Here is a 26742-nt window from a genome sequence, read left to right as displayed (position 1 = left end):
AATTCACAATTCATGAAACATTAATGACTAACATCAGAAAAATGTTGTATCTATTCATCCTCAGCTGGTGACTAACAATCAGTTGATTTCAAAGCAAGCTGCAATGTGACTTTAACAAAAGACCATTAAAAATTGATTTTATATGCTCTAAAAACAGATTTACGTGAAAACTGTTTGGAAAATCCCAGAATTAATCAGTAAGTGAGAAATTAAACCGGTGAGTCAGTCAGGAGGGTTGTTAGTATGCAGGAGCTGAAACCAGGCCAGTCAGTCAGTCTGCCAGTCAGCCTGTAGGTGGCACATTAACCCAGTTATTCGCTCCCAGATCTGCCTCTCTTTGTGTGTCTGTGTCCCCTGCTGTCGGTGCAGAATGTTCTGTTCTGACTGTGATCCGCCCCACATCAGCTGCTGCACACGCAGAACCCCATCCTACAAATACTACGCAGACTTTTTAAAAGAAAATACAGCGTTTTTTTTCTGGGATTACGCTGCAATATGGAAAATGTGGTGTCCATTTACCACCCAGCAGAAATAGTTTCCAGACTGAGCTGTGATTATTCCCTAGGAGAGCAGAATGCATGCTGGAATAACAATAAACATGCCGGAGCTGTTTATTTACATGTATGAAGACACAGGGCTGTAATCCAGCCTCGCTCAGCAGCCTTTGTTGTGTGCGCGCACCAGACTCCATGCATATTTTCACCATTTTTAACATAAATTCGGATTGTTACTGCAATAACACACAGCAAGAGCAACAACGCTGTTATAAATATTTAGAACGTGTTTTTTATGACACATCGGCTAATTACAGATGAGCAGCAAGTGGAATTTATGACGTCAGATATCCCCGTGTGTGTGTGTGTGTGTGTGTGCAGCCTATAAATTAATGTCCATATGAACACTGTGGGGTCTTATTACAAGATTCCTCCTTGCTGCGAACTCACGTGAACCGGGGCTGACTCGCGCTCTGATTGGTCGACTCCTCCCGCACGTGTACCGGCGAATCCTTGTCCGTTATGTAACGTGCGGTGCGCGAGAGGAGCGACGTGGGGAGGAGGAGGAGGAGGAAGAAGAGGAGGGCTGCGGTATCTGAGAGTGGCGCTGTGTGGAGTTCATTCATCTCAGTGCTCAGAGTCCTCACACACGCTTATTATAATAATATTACTACTTTATATTCAATTAGTCTGTTTGTCCATGTGGAGGTCTGTGACATGAAGGCTGTTTATTTATTATTTCGGTTTTTATTTATTGTCTAAATGTGCAAGAATGCAAATAATAATAATAATTTTAAAAAATACAGGAAATTAAAACAAATTAAAATGAACTTAATGCATATAATTAATCTAGATGTGCATTTAAATGTAAGGGTGCAGTTTTAATTGTTAATTATAAATAATTTTTTTAAAAAAGGTGTCCGAAAGCTTCATTGTGCAAGAACTGAAAGCGATAAAGAAACAGTTTTAAAAGCTGTGGATGACAGTTGGAGATGGAGGTGAGATAGTGGGTGGTTGCAGTTGTAGTAGTAACAGTAGTAGTAGTAGTAAGAGGAGGAGGTGGAGGAGGAGGAGGGGTTTGGGTTTGACGGATGGATGGTGAAACCCACTTGCAAGAGTTGGAATTGGAGACAACGTGGCTCTAAAAGCATTCAGCCTGTCTGTCTGTCTGCCTGCCTGTCTGTCCCTCCATAACCTAGATTACTACAACTAGGCTTAAAGGGAGAGAGGAGGTGGAGGAGGAGGAGGAGAAGGAGGGTGGAGGTGGAGGGCTCGGTGCCTTTCACACCTACGACCTCGTAAAAATACCAAACCTGCTCACTGTACCCACCACATTCCCCTGTAATGACCGAGAAATCCAAACATTTCTGCGCCATGCATCATCTAAATCCATATTAACATGCACCTAAACGCATCACGCGTCTGATAAAACATTAAAAAATAAAGATAAAAGGAGTTTAAATGTGTCTCTGCGGCTGTAATTGACGTCCTGAGGGCGGGCAGACAGACAGACAGACAGGCAGTGAGACACCCGGCATCTGCGCACAATCCACGTGTGTTCTGTCCCAACTTTTTTACCCGCCACCATTTTCCTGGAATCCCACCCTGCACGGTATCACTCCGCCGTGAAGACAACATAGTCCCCGATTTCGAGGCTGAATTACACACGCGCGCCTCCACCGTTAGTCTTCCGCCAGGATTTAATCGAAACCGGAACCGACAGCGATTATATAGACCTTATGTTCGGTTGCCATCAACGAGCCGGTGTCGGTTTTAACGTTTTGGCGCGATTTTGCTAACGGCGGAGGGCGAACGGCGAGCAGCGGCGATATAAACCGAGCGAGCCGCCGGCCACACCCACTCTGTCTGCTCGTAGCGGCTGAGGGAAGGAAGGAGCAGAGGAAGAAGAAGAAGAAGAAGGAGACAGGAGACAGGATACAAACACCATGCTGCTCTTCTCCAACTTTAATTTTACACGCAAAAAATTTCACGTCAGCAGATAATTCAACTGTCACGTCTCTCTCGGTGGATTTTATTGGATATTTCGGGACGTTTCTGTCGATATTTCTTCTTCATTTTGAATCCCACCACCTCCTACAACATCATCATTACCACCAACGTCTGTGAGGACATTTAGGTAAGGCAGCTTTGCATGCAGGTGACTTTTAGGGGTTATTAAATGTGATTTGACTTTGTGTGTGAAGTTGTGCGTTTCTGTTGTTGTAGTGTTTTGTGATTTAAAGACAGAGGAGGCGGTTTCACGTGGGGACCCAGCAGCGCTGCTCAGCCCATGCGGGGTTTTTTAAATGACCCTCCAGCGGGTTCACCTCTGGGTTTTTTAAGGACTTTCAGCTTTTACCGGTGCAATGAGTGACGTTTTTCACGCGGAATTGCAGAACAAGCCTACACACGTTTTTCTTGTATGTTGAGTTTTTTTAGGAAATGTGTCGTATTTAAAAAAATCTTGTTAAAAATAATTTTAAGTGTAGTTTTAAAGGGAGTCTGGTGCAAAGGCATGCAGCCGACGCGCTCTAACGGGAGAGTTGGGCTGCGGTGAATCTGCATTCAGAACCTCATTTGGAATTTTGGGTATTTTAGATTCTGCCTTGAAATGCACGCGTTTGACTTAGTCGCTGGTAGTTTTAGAGACTGGCAGTCATTCACGTGTAATACACAGTAGTGTACTGTTGTGTTGGATTATGAAAATGTCATCATTAAAGCTAATATTTACTTATTTTAACTGTCTTGTCAGGCAGCAGACTGGTCTGTGTTTAGGTTCTGGCTCAGGTTTCTCAGGCTGTGATGGTAAAGAAAGGCAGCCTTTAACTCGCAGAGTCTGTCTGCACCACACACACTGCTGCTTTGTTCTCCACCACTGCCGGCTATACACACACATACCATAAGACCCCATAGGAATCTTATAGGTCTTTCCCACAGCACTCCTCCAGCCATGTTTGTGTAATCATGATTGATTTTACAGCTTATTTTGCAGTATGATTTTTAAAGTTTTCATGGTGAATGCATGGTTCACTTACAGCAGCATGTCCTGACTGGTTGGCGTAATTGCACAAGATCCTCTGGGCTTTTTTTTCTTCTCATGTTAACTATCCAGGCATTGTGCTAAGCAAAGCAGTTTTTCTTTTCTTTCCTTTTTTCTAATCATGTGAAAGAAGTTGTGAGATTGTCTGGATTTCCTGCAGAGAAGCTTGAAGTGCTCGTTCATGTGTGAAACAGCAGCAGAGGCTTAAAAGTGTTGAGTAACAAAAAGCAGAGCAAACAAAAGCCGCCCATCCTCTCTCTTAAAGTATTGTTTTCCACGCCAGCAGGCAGCCGGCCTCCATTTGTGGGTTTTTTTTATTAACTTTCTGAGAAGGAAAAATGTAAATTGTGGAAAGAGGTGTTAAGTTTCTAGCCCCTGACTCTCCCAGCTGTTCCTATGATGTCATGGGGAGGGGGCGTTGAATCTTTTGGGGTGATTTACAGCCTCCCCCCTGGGGGAGCAGCCTGTGGGGCGGGGCTTCAGTGATGTAAACACAGATAAAAAGTGGCACGCTGCTGGTCTGAGTCTCAGTCTGGAGAAACCGGTGTAAACTTTCACTACAACACGTGTTGCTGCTGCTGCTGCTGCTGGGATTTACCCCGTTCTTCGCCGACACTGCGCTGCTTTAAACACACTACTGGCTCAGCCTCTCTGGATTTAAACCTAACGCGCTCCGCTACCTCACTCATTTTGGGTTTTTTTGTCCTGTTTTGTCATTTTTCTCCCAGATTCTGAAAGCAAACATGTTGCAAAGCTTCAATCAGTCGCAGGACTGGCTTTACTCTGAGCCGCTGCTTTTTGACGATGAGTTCTGCCAGAGTTTGATGAAGGACCTCCAGTCGCTACCGACGCCGCCGCAGTCCCCTCCGATGAAGCCCGGAGTGGGAGGCAGTAAGCCGCTGTCCAAGGAGGACCAGCTGAGCTACGTGTCGGACATCCTGCTGGAGGACCACGACATGCAACTCAACTGGAATTGTGACTTCTTCCACTCCGACGCTGCTGAGAAGGATGGCGAGCCCAGCCAGCCCTGCTCCCCGCTGGAGGAGGGCGGCGAGGACTGCCTGTGGCAGTACCTGGCAACGGACAAGAGCCTGGAGGAGAAGCTGGTCTCCACCATGCTCGGCTCCAGCCCGCTGCTGTCCGACATCAACACCAGCATCTTTGAGGAGATCGCCGGCTCCACGCTGGACTGCCAGAACCTGATGGACACTCAGGAGACCAGCGAGTCCACATCGGACTACGGATCCACCGGTGGAGAACTTTCATCCAGTGATTCTGGTGAGTTCAGAACTTATCACTATTTCACATATTTTGATTTTATTTTAGTCAGAATGTTTGCACTCGTTCGGATTCCGTCTTTTAGACTTTTTCTTTTTTTTATTGGATTTTTCTTGGTGTTCTAGTTCTGGTGCCGGTATCAGACTTTAATCTCATTGCCGCCTTGTTTATTGTGCAGCTTATCAGTATAAACACTCCTCGCCCCAGAACTGCCTCTCTGGCATTTCATTGATAATTCAGCTGTTAATGTTTAGTGGCACCGAGCCCAACATGTTCTTTGCACTCGGCTTATCTGAACTCCGGCCGCCCACCTGTAATCTCCCCGAGCCTGAAGACCGTGGAGGTTGTTGGAGCGTTGGCGGGGTTTTAGCTGTTGACTGACATGAGTAGATGAGAGCTTTTAGGAGGGAGAATTGACTGTAAGATGTGTATGAGTCATGCTCAGCGGTAACAGTCTCCGCTCCATCCATTAACTCGTAATGAGTCATTTCACCAACCTGTGCCCTCTGGTGCTCCAGATATGAGCCACACAGGAAGAGGCAGACACATCTATTATATTACCAGGATTAGTCTTTGTTGAAGTCCTGAAATCTAACAAATGTTTGCACTTTAATTTTCATTTTAGTGTTAAATAAAACGCTTTTGAACAGTGGCTGTGATCTGGAGCTGCTTGTACTCATTAACACAGTGACAGCTTGCCAACAGTTGTTCGTTTCCTCACATTTATGGTTGTTTACAGTAGAAAGACAGACTGTGAGTACTGTCTGGTGTCCTTCTGTCTGTGTACATGTCTACACACTTGTTGTTGGTGTCCTCTGAAATGCTGTCATGCCTTCAGAGCGGCTAAAATTACCACACGGGGGTCAGAAAACAAGGTGGTGCCAGAAAACTCTAAACCCTTCTCTCCCTCTTCTCTTCTTTCCCACAGAGGAGGAGATTGATGTTGTGACGGTGGTCCGCTATCCCTCCAGCCCCTCCCCTCTGCCCTCGCTGTCCGACCTGTCTGTCCGCCAGCAGAAGAAGGAAGAGGAGAGGCGAGCTCTTCAGCGCCACCACAATGAGATCCAGCTGCAACACAACTACGCCGCGCCCTGCCCCGCCTCGCCGCCGCCCTCGTCTTCTTCCAACAAGCGGTCGCGAGGTGGCGACGGCTCGTCGCGCTACCACCACTCATCCCGCAGCTCGTCGTCATCCTCGTCGTCGTCTTCCTCGTCGCGGTACCATCACCACTCGTCCCGGAACTCGACGGAAACTGAGGACGAGGAGGAGCGAAGGCGGACGCACAACGTGATGGAGCGGCAGCGGCGCAACGAGCTGAAAAACTGCTTCATGCGTCTGCGGGACAACGTGCCCGAGCTGTCGCACAACGACAAAGCGTCCAAGGTGGTGATCCTGAAGAAGGCGCGGGACTGCATCTACGGCCTGGAGGACGAGGGGCACAGACTGCAGTCCAAGAGGGACAAACTTAGAGCGAAACAGGAAGAGCTGAAAGCCCGACTAGAACAGCTTCGAAGCTAATGGACTACAACACCAGGGCTGCATTTTCTTTTTTTTTTTTTTTTTTAGATCTTTAGAGACAATGAGGGCGGGAGAGGGTGGATAAGGGAAGAGACTTTGTACAAAGACAAGAGGGGATGGGCGGGGCTAAAGGATGGCGTGTCATGCTGAAAAAGAACGCACAAAGTTTGACATTTCAAGAACTTTACGGTAACAATCTCTCTGGACTGTATAGCGAAACATAGCGACTTTTATGCCATGGACAAACACAACACACTCATTGCCTCAGAATTGATCATTCTCATGCCTTGACTGCTGACTGTTGTAGAGAGTAGGATGTTTTTAAGAGTTAAAACGAGGAGGGAGCAAGCAGATTATCTTTCTTTTTCTTTGTTTTTTTTCTGAGTTTGGCTGGACGCACACTGAAAGACGAGAACCAACTTTTTGTTATGGTTTCTTTTTTTATCACCCCTCCCATTTATTGGGGGGATGCCAAATGGCACAGAGAGGGAGAAAAATGACACCGGTTGGGTCAAATAACTTGAAGCCACATCAGCTGAGTAGTTGAATGAAACTTGAATATTGTGTTTTTCAGGATTGTCTTATAGCCATACTAACCAGTGATCCCTCCACTCTGACAGGTGTGTGATGTCGGCTTCCAAGTTATTCGGTCAACTGCACCTCCGTCGTAAATTCCAAACATGATGATATATTTTAATTTGAAGGGTTTCTTCAGTGTGCTTTCAGCCTCGTTTGGCCTCAGGCGGACCCTCGGGCCCACACCACTCTGTTATCAGGTTAATGACAGTACTGTATAGACCAGGTTTGATACTGTACGCGTAACTCTGCTCAGCCTCGGTTCAGTTCGCCGCCAGCTCGCTCGCTTCGGAGTATGTGTGTGTTTTTTATAGTTGAAAACAATAGTAATAATTGTGTATTTAAATGTCTTGTCCATTAATAAAACTGTTCAAACTCAAAGGTAGCCATATTAATGCAGCATTCAGGTTTTGAGGCGACCGAACCGGAGAGCGAACTGAACCGTGAGCTGAGCTGTCGTAGCAAATCAGCCAAAGTCGGGACGAGAATTCCTCTGGAGAACATTTTGATGAATGTTGGAAACAGAGCGACAGAAGACCGATGGTGTCCTGACACGTTGTTATTTAAATGGTTCTGGTTGGAGGAAGCTGCAGCAGCGGCGATACTGTGACATGTTAATTGTGTAGCTCGTAGAGCAGACGATTTGCCAAGTATAAAGTGATATTTTTTAAACAATTTAATCCAGTGGAAAGTTGCTTCGATGTCGTCGTGATTCATTGGTCAGTGGCATTCAATCAAAATGAGATTTGCAGTTTCTTTTCTCAACACCTGCTGAAGACATTTGGATTGAATTCTTCCAAAAAAATTTAAAACGCTGTTGAGGATTTTACTGTAACGACGCCGAAAATACTGTCGGTGTACAAAAAGTTTTGTACATTTAATCAGATTGATGGATCAACAGGCCAATCAAACTATTACCTTTACGACACGGTCATAAAATAACAGCCGTGACGGCAATTTAATATTTCAAAGATGGTGATCGTAAAAAAATTAAGGCCTCACGTGTTCAGTGGAGCCCGTCGTCGTACCTGAGCTAGAAAGTTCTGGAATATCAGTAACGGGGGAGTTTTGAATATTTAATGAATGCCACTTAAATATCAATTATTGCCAATGTTGGCCATTTAATGTGCCGTTTTTCAATTGAGTGTGCAAAATGAGAAACATTTTTGTTTTTATTTGTGTCAAATGTCTTAAAAATGCATCGTTAACAGTTCTTCCTCCTCGAGGTCTGAGTGTGCTGGAGCAGACCGGGTCGGTGGGGATAATGAGGATGGAGGTGTTTTATTTTAAGTGGTAAATACCTGTTCTGCCTTGAAATGTGTTCTGTTCAGGACTCCTTGTTTCCTTTTTGTTTGATTAGGTCGCCGTCTGGTTAAAACCTCACCTGCTTCTAACGTAGTTTGTTTGTTTTTATCAGGGAAGCTTTAATTTCTCGATTTTTCTTCCAAACGTTTTTCTCTTCTCGTCGAGCTTCACGGTCGCAAAGAAACCGAAGAGACGTTCAGAGGTTTTAACCAGACGGCGGCGGATGATGATGACGATGATGATTGATGATGATGATTTTGTTTTTCTTAGCATGATACAACCTACCTCCACCTGCAGTCTGGCTTGTAATGTTTGTTTTCTGGTTAAATATTGTACAGATTCTTTTTTTAAAACAAAAAAATGTAAATATTTTTGGTATCTTATAAATTATTTTAGTCTTTTTTTTTTTTTTTTTTTTTTTCTTTTTTTCTTTGTTCATTTTGAATTTGAGGATTTTAAAAATGTTCTTTACAAGCAGCACTTTTTTTAATATTGATGTAATTAAACAATGAATGAGAGTTTTTGGACGTCTGTGTCGTTTTATTGCACACACACAAACACACACAAACACACACACAGGTATTATTTAAATTGTGTCATTATACAGATTACGAGGTTGATTAATACATTATAGCGAAGCATATCCATAAATAGTTATTGATAAGATAAATAAAACAGGAACAATGAAGTCTACGATGACGGAGCTTCACGTCTGCCTCATACTTGGTTTTTACAACAATATATGTTTAAATGAAAGTGATAAAAGTCCTAAAACGCCTTCATTCAATGTCAACAATCTGCAGGTTTAATTGATATTTTCACGTTAGCTGTCAGCAGTGATTCTGAAGCGTGTTAGTCAGATTTCCTTTCACACAGAAGTGTGAAGGATGTAAAACATGGAGGGTTGGAGATCCTCAGCTGCAAATAGATCCTTCTGGTAGCTCCACGGTTGTTTACATGCAGCTAGCCAATGGTAGCTCTGCATTCAGGAATCACCTGGGGGCTGTTTACAGCTGGAGGGTCTGTGAACCCAACGACCTCGCTGAGGTATTAAGGCTGAAAGCAGCGCGGCGTAAATCAACCGAAGGAGAGCTGCACTTGTTTAAAAACATGAAATATGATCCGTGACGTCCAGTTTTAGGTGACAGGTCAACTAGTTTCCATCTGCTGCTCCACCAATGTGACAGTGGACAGTTACACAACAACAAGGAACAAAAATGATGCAGCACAAGCAGTTGGTTTTTTAAAAAAAGGGGGCACCTACATTACCCACAATGCAACTCAGCTGGTGATCCTTCGGCCAGCGATTCGTACGGATGTAGACTCGAGTCGCGAGCCTGAAGCTGAGGTGAGAAGCCAGGTTCGGAGATCTGGTCGGCTCGCCTCCTCTGAGCTCCGGACCCGCAGGTTTCTGATTCACCTGACTCAGCTGGTGTCGACTCCAGTGACATCACTCGAGGCAGATTTCACACAGTTTTCTCTGGAGCCACAAAAGACTTTATGAAACCTTAACAACTCTTTGGAAGTTTCTACAGTGGCAGTTTTTTCTTTTTATTCCGCCGAGCACCAGGACTTTGTGCTCGCTCGTGTTTTATTAGTTGTTCCTGCAGAAGTCGAGCTGAGTTTAAGCGCTTTTCTGTCACTTTTCTGGGTTTTTCCATGTAAATGTTAAATTGTTTTATAGACCTCCTCACAGGTGTACTCACTTTTTTTTTTGTTAGCCTGATTAGACATCAACGCTCTCCTGTTTCACCGGCCACATGAAGTAAAATGTTCACCTATTTGTACACTGACGTTGAACCAAAGCGCCGTTTCATCCAATTTCAATCTGAGCAACAGGTTTAATCAGCCAGAATAAGTGGAAACACCTGCGTGGGTGTCCGGAGCCTTTAAAGTAAAAAAAAAAATAATGGAGGCGCAATTTTAAAAGAGCTTGAAAAATGAGCTGACAACCAGGTGGGAGAGCAGGTAAAACTGCAGGAGCTAGCAGGCTAACAACGGAAAGAAAATGCTCATTTTAAACCTTTAATACTTTCATGTCATCGATGCTTTTCACTGTCAAAACCTCCTCGCTGATGCCAGCAGATCTCAAAAACTCAAATCAGATTGAGCTCTCCATCCCTCGCTGACTTACAAAGGGAACGGATTTCGGTCCGACCACATTTTCCAGCGCAGGAATCCTCTCGTTCTCACACCTGTCGCCCCCGGCGGCCCCTCCCAGGTGTGGAGATATGTGAATGTTGTCTCAGGGCAAAGTGTGAGGCGGCAGCAGGTAGATGTGTTGTGCAACCTGAGCTCGGTCCATGTGTGGCAGTGTGCATGTGGAGCAGGGGGACATGTGCCATATAGGTGTGTGTGTGTGTGCGCGAGCGCGTGTGTGTGTGTGCACAGAGATTGTATGTTATCTCATTCCCGTGCAGCGTAGGTGTGTCTTTGTAAGTCACTTCTGGAGGTTTGCTTCAACAGTTCAACAGACAAAACGTTCAGTGTTCTCTTATTTTCCAGTTGATTTGATTCTTTAAACGACCGCTCAGGCTGCAGTGTCGTCACCCGAAGGTCCAGTTTAAACAGCTCATTACCAACAAGCAGATACTGGAGCATTAAGTTCGGTGGGCCGGGCCGGACACAAACCCACAGTGTCGGTCTTTGACGAGTTAAGTAAGGTGAACTAAAAAACAACCACATTTCCCTCAAATGATGTAAAAACCTGTTGCAGCTTCTTATTTAGACGTAGGCGACCGTCAGCGACATAATTAGTCTCATTTCGTTGTTTCCTATTAAACATTTAGCTCGACATCCTGTTTCTTCACTCCTGTCGCTCACATTATCAGCACAACACAGACCAATGAACCTAAAAAGGGTTGTTACGTCACTGAATCTCACTTTGGGACCAGACTATTGAAGTCTACGGGAGAAACGCAACACATCTACATCGTTTGACTCCTGGTGGACATCACGTGAACCTCCTCTCTGACGTGTGTTCAGCGTAGACATGTTGGGTTTTTTCTCCCATAGACTTCAATACAGCTGGCACCAGTCCAGAGTTTTAAAACCAGGAAACAGCTGATCACAGCAGTCAGTCCATCACTTCATCCGCGGACGTCAAGATGAGCAACTGGACCGCCGCTGAGATCTCTGTAGCTGTCTTTGTTGTCTGCTTGTTGTTGTAGCGACAAGCTAACGGTCGCCACTTTCAAATTAAAAGCCCCCCGCTAAGAACCCAGTTCTAAACTCCAATGGGGTGCAATGTAAAGCTCTTATTTTGAAGATAAATTTGACCTGCTTTACTGTTCACGCCCAACTTCTTGCTTCACCTGGCGGCTTTTTGGAAAAAAAGGAATATTACACCTCCCTTTTAGAGAGACAAGGCGGCACATTGCAGCCTTTACTTTGCTGCAAATGTGCCACATCTTCTATCTAAAAGGAGCTTGTGATGTAATGATTCCTCCTTCTATTTTACACGTAACGGTTGATATGAGAAGTTAACATGAAGATTTATCTACATGATGAACAGGATTCATGTTTGATGATGCTAGTGTCGTCACTGAGGGTGTGATGTCACGCCTCGCCATGTAGCTTGGACACGGCGTTGGTAAATCAGATGGAGCACGAGCGGCTGGAGCATTTCTCTCGTTGATGGAGGACGAGATCAGTTTATCTTTGGCTTTGAGAAGGAATGTCAGTCAGTAAAGTGTGTTGAGTAATATATCGATAGCTGAAGTGTGTGTGTGTGTGTGTGTGTGTGTGTGTGTGTGTGTGTGTGTGTGCAGCTATGTGGGCCAAGGCGAGCGAGTGGATTTGACAGGTGAGTCTGATAGCAGCTGAAGAAATCGGGTCAGGTGCCATAAAAGGAGCCTTTTGATCGGCGAGTGACAGATTAGGTTTGTTGTTTTATGAAAGAGTGCAAGGAGAGGCCTGATAGTACACACACACACACACACACACACACGCACACACACACACACACACACATTGTCTCCATTTTTATTTTTTTTATCCAGAAGAGACAGAGCTGTGTTAAAACTTGTTAGCAGCTGAGGTGTTCTGCTGTGTTTATATTATTAATTCAGTCTTTATCTCTTATCATCTCACTGAGATCACTTCACCTGCATGACTGACAAACACCTGGACGTTGTCATCCCTCCAGCTAAACCACAAACACGGATATAAACCACTAAAACACTTAAGTGAGTCAGGCTGTTGCTCCGGATTACACGTTGTTTCATCATGTTTGTTTTGACTCTGTTCCCAAATGAGCTTCCTGCTGTTCAACACAGCCACAAGAATGAATGTCAGCTCAGAACATTTCCTGTAAAAAATAATAACATGTTGAATCTTCTAAACTTCTCTCGTCACAGCGCTGTGCGTCTGCTCTGGTGAGGTTCAGGCACAGACATCACCGGGTCAGGGAAACATCAAGGTGTGGCTTAAAAATACCTGCTCCGGTCGCTGATGGAGATGATCTGACAAATAGCCGCCACAAAAACATCCCAAATACGATTTTGACACCACAAAAAAATGGCTGGAAGTGTCCTCAGGTGTCCTTCAAAGTGTCCACAGGGTTGATTTGCTCCGCGGTCGGCCGTTTGGCATTCTCATAAGGTAAGACGACCTCCGTCTCCTCCACCTCCTGACGTGAAAGTCAGCTATTAAACGTAAAATGTTGAACGTCTTACGCCATGTTTGCAACAAATTGGGATTAATCCACCACAGAAAATAGTCCCCAATAGTCCCCGATACATAGAACTTTGATTTCCTCCTGATTTGACATTTTTCTAACTTATTTTGAAGGAGGAAACAAAAATTCTTGTCTACGGGAACTAGGAGTTGAATTTAGCTGGGATGGTATTTTAAAGTCAAACTGTAACAGACTGAGCCCAGCGTGTGTGTGTGTGTGTGTGTGTGTGTGTGTGTGTGTGGGCGTTGTACAGTAGCTAGCTGACTTTGTTTGCCTGTCATGCGGTTCACTGACCCCAAATATCCTGACTCATTCATTCTGATCCGCCACATCACAGCAGACAGACAGACAGAGAGAGAGAGAGAGAGAGTGAGGACGGACCCGGAGTGATGGAAAAAGAAACAGGAGAAAAAAGAAACAAAGGAGAAAGAGAAAGAAAAAGAAACCGCGAGGCTCTGCGTTTGTTTCAGTTTCCAGCTGTGCAGGAATTAATAACAGAGCCCAGAGAGAGAGAGACGGTTCTGACACAGACCGGTCCGAACCACACGACTCATGAATGTTCTGTTTCTGCTGCAGCACGATGAAGATGCTCGATCTGAACAGCTAACCGTGCTAACATTTCTAATTACTCCCTAACTTGTTGTTTCTTGATGTCTTCCTACAAAATGTTAGCGATAAAATATAACATTTTTATTTTACCTGAATAGAAATTTAAGAGTTTAACTTTGGAGCAAAGCTAATGTAGTTGTATCTTTCTCAGAGCGATTAGTACGGCGTAGGTTAGCATCGTTGACGAGCGTATTGCTTAGCCAACTTTGCTAACACTTCCTTAGCCTTCAAATACATCTACAAAGTATCTGCCTCAGGAAGGAATTCATGACTAACGATTGTTGCTACGTCGTAGATTAGCAACAGAGCTACATAACTGAGCTAACAGTCATCGACTTTCACAGCTGCTCTCATTCTGAAAGTGTCTTTTACTGCCGACAGGTGCTTCAAGAATAAACAACACATATTAATTGGTGATTGGATCCTCACCAAACGTAACACAACCAGCGACATTTGCTGAGGGAGATTTTAACAGGTGACCCTGAACAACCCCCCCCCCAAATCTCCCATGACCTCCCGGGGGGGGTCAAAGTTTGGACCCAGTCACACGAACGCTGAGCTCGGGTGAGTTCGCCTGCTGACCTTTCAGCTGTGGAGATAAATGAGTAAGTCAGTGTTGCACAAACTTGATTTTCCTCAGAGTTTCCTCTCTCTTTACCACCGAGACGCTCTTCCTCTGAAGTTCCTGTGAGAATCCAGTGAGGCAGCTGTTCTCCGTCATCCTCTTCTTCATCATCGTGTCTTCATCACGCTCAGATATTGAATCCACTCCAGCCTGGATGTGACTCAACAGCCGGTAAGTCTTCGGTCCTTCTCTCTTGTTCCGAAGGCTGACGCAGCTGCCCCACATTACACCTCATCTGTAACCCATTACCCAGAAACCTTTGCTCTGGTGCCTGTCCAGGAGCTCCCCCCCCCCCGCCCGCCCCCCCCAACGAGGGCCTGCAGCCAGCTCTGACGCTGCGTTTCCTGTTTGCACGTCACTGAATACAAGAGTCATGTTAAAATAATAAAGCCATTATATCGGCGCTCCGTCACGACCACGGGATCCTGAGCTGGGCTGACGCTGTGTGTGTGTGTGTGTGTGTGTGTGTGTAGCCAGCGGGGATGCCAAGAGAGTGTAAATGTGTGTGTGTGTGTGTCTGAGTGTGTAGCTGCTCTTGTTAAACTCATTTCACGTAGAGAAGATTAACGCAATTTGCTGTCGGCCTTTCACTGTGAAGCCGAAGAGCAACCGAACGTCAGGAAAAAGTGAATAAAAACTAAACTTCTGCACAGCAGGACAAATAAACATTTTCTTCACTGCGTGGCTCACAGTCTTATGTTCCCAAAAATATATATATATATTTATATAGAGCACATGGCAGGAACACAACAAGGTCTCTTATGTTCTTCAGTCCCACATGTGTTTGCTCTCCCAGGGTCCAATGTTTCCCAGATTTACGAGGAACATAATGGAACCATGACAAACGGTCCTCTGTTTTCTCCCCATTTCTACATATTTGTTCTCCAAGATTTATATGGCACGTTACAGGAACACCTCAAGGGGTCCAATGTTCCCCAGTTCCTGATATAACTGTTCTGTGAGGTTCCAGTGTTTCCAGAGTTTGGGTCGGAGTTTTGACTCAGATGTTTGTTCACAGGATATCGAACTGAATGTTGAAATAAGGAACCTGTTATCACTGGAGCTTGGGAACATTGGACCCTTAGAACTTAGTCAACAGGGTCTTATGTTAACCTTGGATCTTGGGAGTCTAGAACCTTGGGAACATTGGACCCTAGTAACACAGAACCTTGGTCACAAAGGATCTTGGGAACATAGATTGGCCGGTTTTAATACAGATCACTTTCACCAAATCACGGACAGATTAGTCGCCATTATCACCTTCTGTTCGTGATCGGTAATCAAACAGAGTGTATTGATCGTGCCCAGCTATGCAGAAAGACACAGTTCTGATGGGTCGCTTCAGAACCGGCCTGTTCTCACAGCGCCACCGTGTTCAGCAGTTTGTCCTCGCTGACACGGCTGAGATAACCCAGCAGAGACCTGAGGACAAAGTCAAGTAAAACAGCTTGAAAGTGGACAATGGTTTTATTTAGATGATAGAGAGACATAAACCCAAGCAGACGGATGATGTTCGAACATCACGAGTCCGTCGCTGTTCCTCCTGTTTCCTCACTCATCTCATGTCAGGGTGTGAAAACCTGTCAGCAAATGGCTTCAGGAGAATCGGAGGAAGCGTGTCGGAGGGCTTTGACGTCGGTATGTGTGAGTGACGACCGTGTGAAACTGGGTCAGTAGCTGTTTTTATACTGGACAGCAAGCCAGCCACCAATGTTGCCGTCCTTTTTGTGGCTAGGTCCACAGATTTAGACAGAAGGCGGTAAATTGGCGATCTGTTTTTAGTCCACCACTTTTTTCCACCCCCATTGCTGTAAATCCGAGCCGTCGTTGTGCCGGCCTCTGCGTGAGCTGGGCGGAGGTGTCGATGACGTGCACTGTTGTGCGACCCACAGCCGGGGAGTTTTAAAACCAGGAAACAGCTGATCACAGCAGTCAGTCCATCACTTCATCCGCGGACGTCAAGATGAGCAGCTGTACAGCCGCTGAGATCCAGGAGATGCTAGTGTCTCCTCGGTCTCTGTAGCTGTTTTGTTGTAGCGGCAAGCTGCTAACGGTCGCTACTTTCAAATTAAAAGCCCCCCGCTAAGAACCCAGTTCTTAACTCCAGTGGGGTGCAATGTAAAGCTCTTATTTTGAAGATAAATTCGACCTGCTTCACTGTTCACGCCCAACTTATGTGGCGCGGCGGCTTTTTGGAAAAGAAGGAATATTACACCTCCCTTTTAGATAGAAAAGACAACACATTGCAGCCTTTACTTTGCTGCAAATGTGCCACATTTTCCATCTAAAGGGGGGCTTGTGTCTGATGTGAGGAAGCATGCCCGAGGCCTCAGCTTCACGTAGTGCCGGCGTCCGTATGTGTGATCGGTTGTCTGACACCAGGTCAGTGTGTGTGTTCATGTGTAAATGCAGCAGAGACGTGGCGGCTGCAGGGTTTTTCCACCTGACAGTTCAGAAGCTTGTTTTTTCGCCTCCTGTTTGCTCTGATTCAGTCGCAGCTTCACCCCCGCTCACCTTCTGCTCCACCGACCCCCCGCCGCTCACTTTCCCTAATGTGTGAAAGTGCTCTCATTCAACCCATCGACGCGTCATTAGCTCGCTGAAAGGAAGCGGCTAACTGTCGCTGTCACACGTTTGTATTCTTTCCGCTCGGCATTAAGGTCGTTGGATCGTAGCCGGGAGACTCCAAAGAGTCTCCGTCCTGAAAACTCTGACGTGACTTCAGTTCCAACGCAGGAAGTAACAACACGATGATCTTACTGTAGTTACGCCGACTGTCACCTGGACACCTTTGAAGTTGAAATCAGCTACTGAAATGTTTTAGAGTGAAGCAATAAAAGACTTTATCTGTAGAGGAGTCTTTAAATTCTGGGTAACAAAGTGCTTCACACAGGGAAGCAAATTAAAATGATATGTAATCAATAGAAAGCTCATTAATAAGAAGGTCACTTTATAACAGATTCACACATATTTGGACATTTATTAGATAAACAACTCATCAATATTTGATAAAACATCCTTAAGAATTAGATAATGTGTGTTAAAATCTGTTTAATACAAATATAAAATGAAAAAAAGACAGAATATCAGATCTAAGATGGAAATATCTTCATAAAAATTATATCTATAATGTTAAAAAGAAATTCTCCATGTTTTTCTCATATTCTGATTATTTCTTGGCATCACACATTTTTTAAAAATGTATCCTAAATATTAGTACATCATCAGAGTCTTCTATATAATCATTACAAATGTCTCTCAGCAATGCGTTTATAACAGATTCACACATCTTGGACATTTATTAGATAAATAACTCATCAATATTTAATAAAACTTCCTTAAAAATGTGGAAAAGTGTGTATAAATCTGTTTAATACAAATGAAAACCGATTTCTTCTTATATATTTAACATTGTCAGTGTGGTGTAATTAAGAATATCAGATCTAAAATGTAAATATCTTTAAAAAATGATGCAAAATCATTTAATGAAATTCTCCATGTTTTTCTCATATTTTAATAATTTCCCAGCATCACACATTTTATTTTTTACATTTATCCTAAATATTAATTTATTACATTTTATCCAGCTTACTAATATTGTTGTGTAATATCAGACAATTGGAACTTTTGATATTTGGTGTAATATTTCTGCTGTTTACTTTAATTTACACACACGTTTAAGATTAAATAAACTTTATTCATCTCTGAGGAAACTCTTGTGGCAGAGACGTAAGAATAAAACACAAAAACAAGAAAATAAATGATTAAATGTTGACGTCAGTGTTCAATGAAATAACTTTGAAAATTAATAAAGTAAGAAAAAGGATTTACAAGTAATGCAATTTATTTCAACATGATGCTGTAAAAAGTTGCTGGACTAAACAAACTATTTCTTTTCATCGTAGTCGAGATTTATTGTTTATTGTTCGTTTATTGTTCGAGACAAAGAATTATCACGACGGCGGCCACTTTTATCTCTCCGTCACGATGGCGGTGAGGTAAGACGGATCACAGCGCTTGTATTACAAAGAAATCAACCAGGAATCTTCTTATCTATCTTATTCTGTGACGCCTTGTCGAATCATCTGATGTCGTGGCTAAAAGTTTGTCGCTGCAGAATCACCCCCACCAGAACCGGCTCGAGCTGAGTCGTTTCACACCGAGCCGAAGTCGGTTTGTGTCTCGGCATCCTGCGGAGAAGCTCTCAAACCCCCTCTCTCATATACATAAACTCTGGATCTCCTCGTTAAGCTTTAAAGCTCACTAATTAATGCACATATTGCATTCATACCGCAAGTCCTTAAATGCATCACCGGGGAGGGTTTTTCTTCCCATCAGCTGCATGTAAATGAGACATGATGTGACAGATCGCTGCACCTGAGACAGTTTCGTGTCCCTGCTGGGTGTTTTTCATACCGACTGAGATGACTGAAGACCGACAGCAACCCCCAACCATCCTGAAGACCGATAAACAATAAAGACAACTGCAGAATACATCTTGTGCTTCTGTCACACAGATTAATATCATGTTTCAAACGTCACTCCTACACGCTCAGAGGGTTTGAGGTCAAACCGCCGCTGTCCGTGCACTTTGATCGGGCTGATACGTTTTATCTGGTTCTTCTTTTTTCGCAGAATCGGGGTTACCGGGTGCATGTAAATGAGCGATTGGAGGGGGAGGTCCCGACTTTTGCATGAAAAGTTCGAGTGGAAAAAAACAAATGCACGGTCTGTCAGAGTCTTGAAAAATTCCCCCCCTCTCCTGTGACATCTGACTTGTTTCCTCTTGTGGTTGTAAATCAAGAGTATGTGTGACACACAGAGACAGAAAGAGAAAAGAAACAGCCTTTTAGACTTTATATACGTGGAGGATTTTGGTGGGCGGATGATTCGTGTAATGGACTTTTTTGTATTTCAAGCCTCAGCAGAAGGAGGTCTAAGGTTGTTTTGACACCTTTGAGTTCAGTCAGATGAAAGAAAAACGATCACAGAGGAGTAGAAATTAAAGAAGTGTCTGTGCAGCCCAGGATGGACGGACGTCGAACTTTAACGGGGGATTTTGGCGTTTCTGAACTCGGCTGCTGTTGATTTGCATATCGTGTTGTGTGAATGACGGTACAAAATGTTTTGGTGTCCGTCCAGTGGACCGGAACCCGAGGCTGCAACACGATACAATAAGTGTCTGACAGCACCGAAATCCACCAGACTCCATTTGCAAAACTAGTAATTTAACGGTTACACAGCATCGATTCATCTAAACTCCACTGAAACTAAATAAAACTCACCAAAAACCATCTTGGTCTGCATTTCCACTGCTCCGACAATCACCAATCATCTGCTCTGGTTTCATAATTGATCCTTAATCCACCACATTACATGTAAGTTCTGACTCTCTGCTGTCGTCGCCGTATTTTTTTCACATCCAACTCGGTGAGTTAAGCGTTTAATTCAACCAAAAAACTAGAGTCTGTGTTTGCTGACAGAGCGGAAAGACAAACCGAGATGAACCATCAGTGTCTCAACTTAAACCAAAGCAAGAATCACGGCGGTATTAAAACATTGATGTGTTTTTCTGCAGTGGTTTGGTTTCTGAAGGAGAGGCAGACAAACAGACGTCCTGCTGATGGAAACGTCGGATCATAAAACACTTATTTGTGTCGTTCTGGATGGAAGTTGGTAATTTGTCTTTTCGTTCGAAAGGAGGAAAATCCAAATTCTGGTGAAGGTGAAGTCACAGAGGAGCTGTCGATTGTGAGAGAAATTGGAGGGTAAGGTGTGAAGAAGAAGAATAGAGAAGAAGAAGAAGAAGAAGAAGGTGAGAGAAGTTACCACAATAAATGTATCGGTGGGCTCGTTAAACTGATAAAGGCGTCGCAATCAAACAAAAGCAGAGAAGAATGAAAAGCCACAAACGAAAGGTTGGCGGTCACAGACGCTGCCTGACACGCGTCTTTACCTGTGTGCGTGGGTGAGGTGAGACACAGCGGGGGAGATGAATGTCTCTCTGGGGGGGGGGAGATCCCTGCAGAGCTTAAAACATTTGACTCACCGGCATGAATCATGACATCACAGCTCAGGTGAGAAGGAGGTGTGTAGGAGATGAAGGAAACTCTCTGACACTCGGATGGACGTGAAACCGACTGAACAAACTTAAAGTAGACACAGTAAACAAGAGGCTTCATGTTCTGTTTGGTGTTCATCCGCTGCAGAAAATAGTTCCCAACAGACACAGTTTTTACTCAAGTTTGAGCATTTTTAAAACAATAAAACAATATTTTTGTGAGCTCTTATTAAACATTTACGAGGATGTTGGATTTGTTGCCAATCAGTAAATTATAACTATTTTTAGACAGAGCACCAAGCCGCCAATTTGCCCGTCCTTCTGGCAGCTTAGACAGAGGGCGGCTAATTGGGGGTCTGTTGTGTTCCACCGATTTTCCGCCTCGGAGGGAACACTTATTTCCGCCTCGCCTGCTATCTAAGAACGAGGCGGCAATGTGCCGGCCTCTGCGTGAGGTGGGCGGAGGTGTCGATGACCTGCACTGTTGTGCGACCCACAGCCGGGGAGTTTTAAAACCAGGAAACAGCTGATCACAGCAGTCAGTCCATCACTTCATCCGCGGACGTCAAGATGAGCAACTGGACAGCCGCTGAGATCCAGGAGATGCTAGCGTCTCCTCGGTCTCTGTAGCTGTCTTCGTTGTCCGCTTGTTGTTGTAGCGGCAAGCTACAAACGGTCGCTACTTTCAAATTAAAAGCCCCCCGCTAAGAACCCAGTTCTAAACTCCAATGGGGTGCAATGTAAAGCTCTTATTTTGAAGTCAAATTCTGTGTCATTGTTCACAGCCCAACTTCGAGCTTCACGTCACGTCACATGTTTACGCCTACCTCAGAGGCGGCTTTTGGAAAAGGAGGAATATTACGCCTCGGTTTTAAAAAGACAGGCCGCCACATTGATCCCTTACCTTCGAGCAAATGTGCCGTCCATTCTATCTAAAAAGAGCTTATAACTCCCTCATATCCTTTAATGAATATTATGTTTTTGTATTAAGTGTAAACTCAATCAACACGATCTCACGTTTCGCCTCCACGCGCTCCCGTCGGGTTCCTGAGCGGCGTGTTTGCTCTGCACACAAAGCGGGCCTCACACGTCAAACACTTCCCTGTGACCTGAAAAACACACGGAGAGGCTGAAATGTTTTCAAGGAGAGCAAAGTCCGCTATCTGGAGCTCGTATAGAAGGGGAAAAAAAACCAAAAAAAAAACATGGAATGCGGCGGCTCGTTTTGGGGGTCAGCTCCTCTCTGATTAGCACGCCGGCTAATGGACCCTCAGCAGCAACAATAGGCCTCCGCGGCACAAAAAAACCCCGGGCTGCTCATTCATCTCAATCAGAGCGCTGTGTTTAGCGCGGTGGGGGTTCTTCCAGGGTGTCCCCGAAAAAAAACAAAGACAGGAAAGAAATGCGGGTTAGTGAAGAGTTACAAAGTGGGATAAGCTGCTGCTGCTGCTGCTGCTGTGGGCTGGATCTCCCTCCTCGCTGTAGATGCTGATTACTTCAAATTACAAATGCAAGATTTGTAAAAAGCACGACTTTAAGATATTAAACTCAGCTTGTTCATTTAAAGGTCTGCTGCAGATCGTCACGCTCCGTCCGGCTGCAGCGTAACAACTCTTGAACTTTTGATATTTCCCCCCTTAAGAATAGTCCGATTCTAAAGTCTTTGCACAAGTTTTTTTCTACATCTGGCAGCGATGTCGCCAGAGGAAGGGTGAGGAGGGGTGAGGAGGGGTATTCCCCTGGTGTTGCATCCTTCTAACTGTACCCTGAAGCAAATCAACCACACACAAACACAGACTCTTTGTTTAACTTGACTGGAAAAACCCCCGAACATTACACGACCCGTCACCTTCAGTCTCGCTCCCTCAGGGGACACCAGAAGTCCCGTCGCAGCCTCAGAACAATAAAAAAAAAGTGACGAGGGCTGCAATTGAGGCAGTTCTGTCAGATTATTGAGAAGTTTCTGAGCTGTTAAGAGAACTTCTGTCACTCCTCCGCCTCCAAGTTAATGGTTACGCGTGCAAATGAATCTTGATTGAGATGTCGGATTCAGTGTATCGCGCTGAATTGTTGAATTCGCACATCGTCTTAATCAAGCGTCTTTATTTATTTATTCCAGCAGCTGCAACCTTCAGTCGTCTTCATCGTTCCTCGAACTCGTTCTGTCTTTGGTGGAAGTTTGTGCACCTTCATCCTGGACAATCATTAAACTTGATTATTAGATCATTTTACAGGTAATGTGGTTAATAAAGGGTCAGTTTTTAAACCAAAGCAGAGCTGGTGATTGTGACAGAACAGTGGAAAGAAAGAGCAAGATATTCCCTGCAACTTTTATTCAGTTTCAGCAGAGTTTATATAAATCAGTGTTTTGCAAAGGGAGGCTGGTGGATTCCTGAACAAAAGCTTGAAGATTATAAATATAAGATTAAGGATCTTGTTGTGATCCTGTTACTGAACTCGCTCGTTTTCTTTATGCTGAAGGTCTTGACGAGGACTCTGAATCTCAGCGGGAACATTGCGGTGAAAATAAATAAATAAAATACATCGACAGAACAAAATAAGTGATCTGACTTTCCTCAGGTTTCTTTATTCTTTAATCTTTTATATTTAAAGATGTAATATGCAACATTTCTGCACTAAAATGTCAAACAAAGATGCACCTTTTCTTAGAGAAAACTCCCATGATGCTTTGCCGTTTTACATCGTCAACAAACTTCATCTTTGTTTGACTCAAACTTCGGACCATTTTTAAATAATAATTGAATATTTAATCTTCATTTTATTTGTGCACTGTGTCTTTAATGTTTCATCTGATTGATTGACTGGAGATCTGATTGATTTCTCTCCCTGTATTGATCAACAGCGATGGAGAAACTTGACTAACGGATGTTTTATAAGCAACCAAACCTAAAAAAAATCCTCTGTTCAGGTGAGTTGATGTCACGGTTGTCGGACACAGCTGCTCCTGCTGATTGCTGAGGCCTCAGTCGGTGCACGCCTGCTCCTGATTAGCCTGATTGGAGTCTCATTTTGTAAATATCAGCCTGTTCTGGCTTCACAATGTATGACGTGCTTTACATTCAGTGGGTCTGATCCTGACAGTCATCGTGTTCTCTTCCACTTCTTCCAAATCTGCATAATTTTTCTGCGGCCGAGCATTCATCAGGAGGGAAAAAATGCAGGAACCCTCACAAAAAGCTGTGGACGTCTGTATAAAAGTCCAATCACGGATTCAACAGAATCTCACTGAATCGCTGACTGCTTATGAAACGCTCTCGTTAACTTTTTTTAAAGCGTGTTTACGAGCGGAAAACACGTGGAAACTCCTCAAAGACAGAAAGCAAAAGTGGCGCTTAGTCAAAGAGGAGCTCTGAGATTATCAATCAAGAAGTCCACTTTTCTACACGAACACAGTCAGAGCAGGAACGTTGACTGGAACATGAAGTCAGTGTGAACGTTTAACCGCCTCGACAAACTGTTTCCGGTCAGTTTTAACCTGTAAAAAATGAGAAAGAGAGGCTGTGATCAGAGCTAACGAGGAGCCGGCAGCAGGGAACATCCAACTAATGTTCACGCTGCAGGGATTTGCAGAAACAAACCAGCCGAACGACTCTTGCTGTAGAAGGAGCTTGAACTCCTCATCCTGGTGGTGCATTCAGGGACACTTCTGCAGCTCACAGCTGCACACAAACACAGATGAACTCGCTCAGTGATTAAACAGATTAGATTTGATTTAATTGGCCCCAACAAGCTTTGACACAGGGATCAATAAAACCTTCTTCAGGCAAACCGAAGAAGTCGACACGAGAAGAGAAACATCCTCGCTCCCTCGGGAAGTTGTTCCAGGGCAAATAAAACTTTGAGAGAAGACGTTCAGCATATTCCAGGAAAGCGTGTCGGGTTGAGTCGGTTTTCGTTTCCAGGAGTTCGCTGAGCGTCTCTCGGAGGTATTTTGGCCCCGAGGAGACGAGCAGATGTGTCGCAGTTTCCATCAGCTTTATTGGAGCTCTGAACTTCTTTTATTTCGACTTTTGGTTTTGATGTTCTCTCTGATCGTTGCTGTTTGTTTGTCATTCACAACAAGTGTCCTGAACTCATCAAACGGCTCGATGGATGCTAAAGTTGCTTCATTTCACACTGAAATATCTCAACAACTGTCGCTTAGACTGACATGAATTCTTCTTCAGACATTAAAAAAACCCTCCGGATGATTTCTAATAACCTTTTTATAATTATTTTCAATGTCCGACACTTTGATTTATGCATGAACGCCTGCAGAGCTCATTAAACTCTCCTGGATTTCACTTGTACTCACTGTTTGGGGAGTATGCTAATGAGTTAAAGACATTAGCATTCAGCCCCGGAGGCGCTCAGGTTCAGAGAGGAGCGTCGCACTTTCTTGGAGAGGCGTTGCAGCATTTTGAGCTGTAAGCGAAGGATTTAACGGAGCTGATCGACATGATAACATGTCGTGTTTGCTGGCTGTCACTGGGGGGTATTTAAAAGCAGCTAGCAGCAGTTAGCAGCTAACAGTAACCAGTGACAAAAGCACACAGCGCTCACATCACGTATCAGACAGTAGATTTTAAATAATATGCTGCTTCTGCTTCCAGGACAGTGTGCATGTGATCCAGAACTTCCAGAACCTCCAGAACCACACTCGGGGGGGCGGCACGTCTGGTATCGGAATGGAAAAGCAAAAGCCGGCACAGTGACGGGTCGTCTTCACGGCGGCGCTGCAGGAATAATGTGCACAAAAAGGCTTTTTCACATTTATGTCCTCCTGTTTTTTTTTCACTTCAGCAGGTTTTATGTGAAAACTTAACAGTTTTAGACTGAAGAGAAGAGGCACAAGTCTTTATAGGAAACAGGAAGACTTCAGAGAGACCCCACACCCCCTGCACACACACACACACACACACACACACACACACAGACACACACACACACACACACACACACCTCCTCCACCACCTCTTTTTATTGTAAGACCTGATGCGTTGATGGGAACTTAAATACAGAACTGAAAGTGGGCTTTTAAGTGTGTGTGTGTGTGTGTGTGTGTGTGTGTGAGGAAGTCAGCAGTGGGCAGGGTGAGTACACACTAACGGTTGGGTTTTGTGTGTGGTGTGTGTGTGTGTTGTGTGTGTGTGTGTGTTAACGGCCCTTTCACACTGACAGCAGCAGCCTCCTCATTCATGTAAGTGACACCGCTGCGTTGGCACAGACGGGCTCTCACTACACACAGAAAACACACACACACACACACACACGCACACCCACACACACACACGCACACACACACTGTGTTTGTTATCTAACCAGACCACAACCCTGAACACATAGTAAACATCAACCTGTCGTCATACTTTTTATTGACCTTTCTTCTTCAGGAGAATCGGGTCTGAGGCTGCTCGGACCCGGGAGGTAATAAAAACAAGGACGCTCTTAATGTTGCAGCATATAAATATCCTTCACACAGCAGTCTGACTCTGTAGTAAGTGTTTGGGGGGGGATTCCCTTTTACAGTTTCAAAGTGACAAAGCCCTCGTATGCTAAGCTAGCTGAATAAAGAAAAGGGTTTCACAGTTTGGTGTGGAAGAGCTGGACTGGCCGGCACAGAGTCGTGATCCCACCGGCACCCAACACCTTTGGGATGAGCTGGAGCGCAGATGGAAAGTCCGGCTGCTTGGTTGCCAGGTTGTGCTGAGCCGCATTGACGATGGCCCGCCAAGCCTCGGTGAGAGTTGGCCTGCTTTGATGGTCCAAAGCTGGTAAAATGAGACGACTCATACCTGCAGGTCCGGTGAGAGGGTGAAACGGTTACTGTCAGACGCTCGTACAAACACTCAGCGGTCCAACACATTTCAACAGGTTCCTATTGTGCTGCAAACTTATGGACGGAGATAGTCGGCGCTCCCAAAATCCGGCAACCGGACGCTATCGAGGAACCTGGAGGACGTCACAGCTGCAGATGAGTTCAAATCCCGCGTTCGTAAACACATTTAGATGTTAACGTTCACATGTGTAACGGTTGGATGTGGACGTCCGTATTTGACTCATATATCTTATATGAGTCAATAAAAAAGTACAAGGGAAATTTATAGTTGTATGTGTGAAATATTACACCTCATGAGAACTGACAAACACGTCAAGCGGTCGCATTTATAACTGTGTGTGAGGTTACCACATGCAGTCAGGTGCACGCACACACACACACACACACACACACACAAGACGTGTGCACGCTAATTAATATGAGCTAAAATGATGATTTGTTTCCTGCTATCAACCTTTTTGTAGAAACATGATTTTAAAGACTTTAAAAGCTGCTCTGTGGTTCTGCCGCTGTTTGAACTGGACCTCCTGGTTTATATCTGATCGTCGTGCACCAGCGCGTCCACGCCGACGCCGACCATTGTCTGATTTTGCTGGAGGCCTTTTTGTGTAATCGGCCCGAACGTCATTGAAATGTGAAGAAATTCCACCGAATCGCGACTCCAGCAAACACTCCCTGCAGCCGGCTTATCTTCTCGTGTCCCCACTCGAAGATGAAAG

General features: G+C 44.6%; 1 protein-coding gene across 1 annotated transcript; it reads left to right on the top strand.

Moving 5' to 3' along the window:
• Nucleotides 1-2346: 2346 nt before the first annotated feature.
• mych (myelocytomatosis oncogene homolog) lies at nt 2347-7597 on the top strand. The gene is made up of 3 exons (XM_030421137.1): nt 2347-2631; nt 4263-4812; nt 5741-7597. Exons 2-3 carry the CDS (start codon nt 4278-4280, stop codon nt 6328-6330), a joined length of 1125 nt encoding a protein of 374 aa, XP_030276997.1. The 5' UTR covers nt 2347-2631; nt 4263-4277; the 3' UTR covers nt 6331-7597.
• Nucleotides 7598-26742: the final 19145 nt, after the last annotated feature.

The sequence above is a fragment of the Sparus aurata genome, chromosome 6 (genome assembly GCF_900880675.1).
Source record: "Sparus aurata chromosome 6, fSpaAur1.1, whole genome shotgun sequence".
Taxonomy (NCBI): domain Eukaryota; kingdom Metazoa; phylum Chordata; class Actinopteri; order Spariformes; family Sparidae; genus Sparus; species Sparus aurata.
The sequence above is the reverse complement of the archived record's forward strand: the minus strand, read 5'-3'. Positions and strand labels throughout refer to the sequence as shown.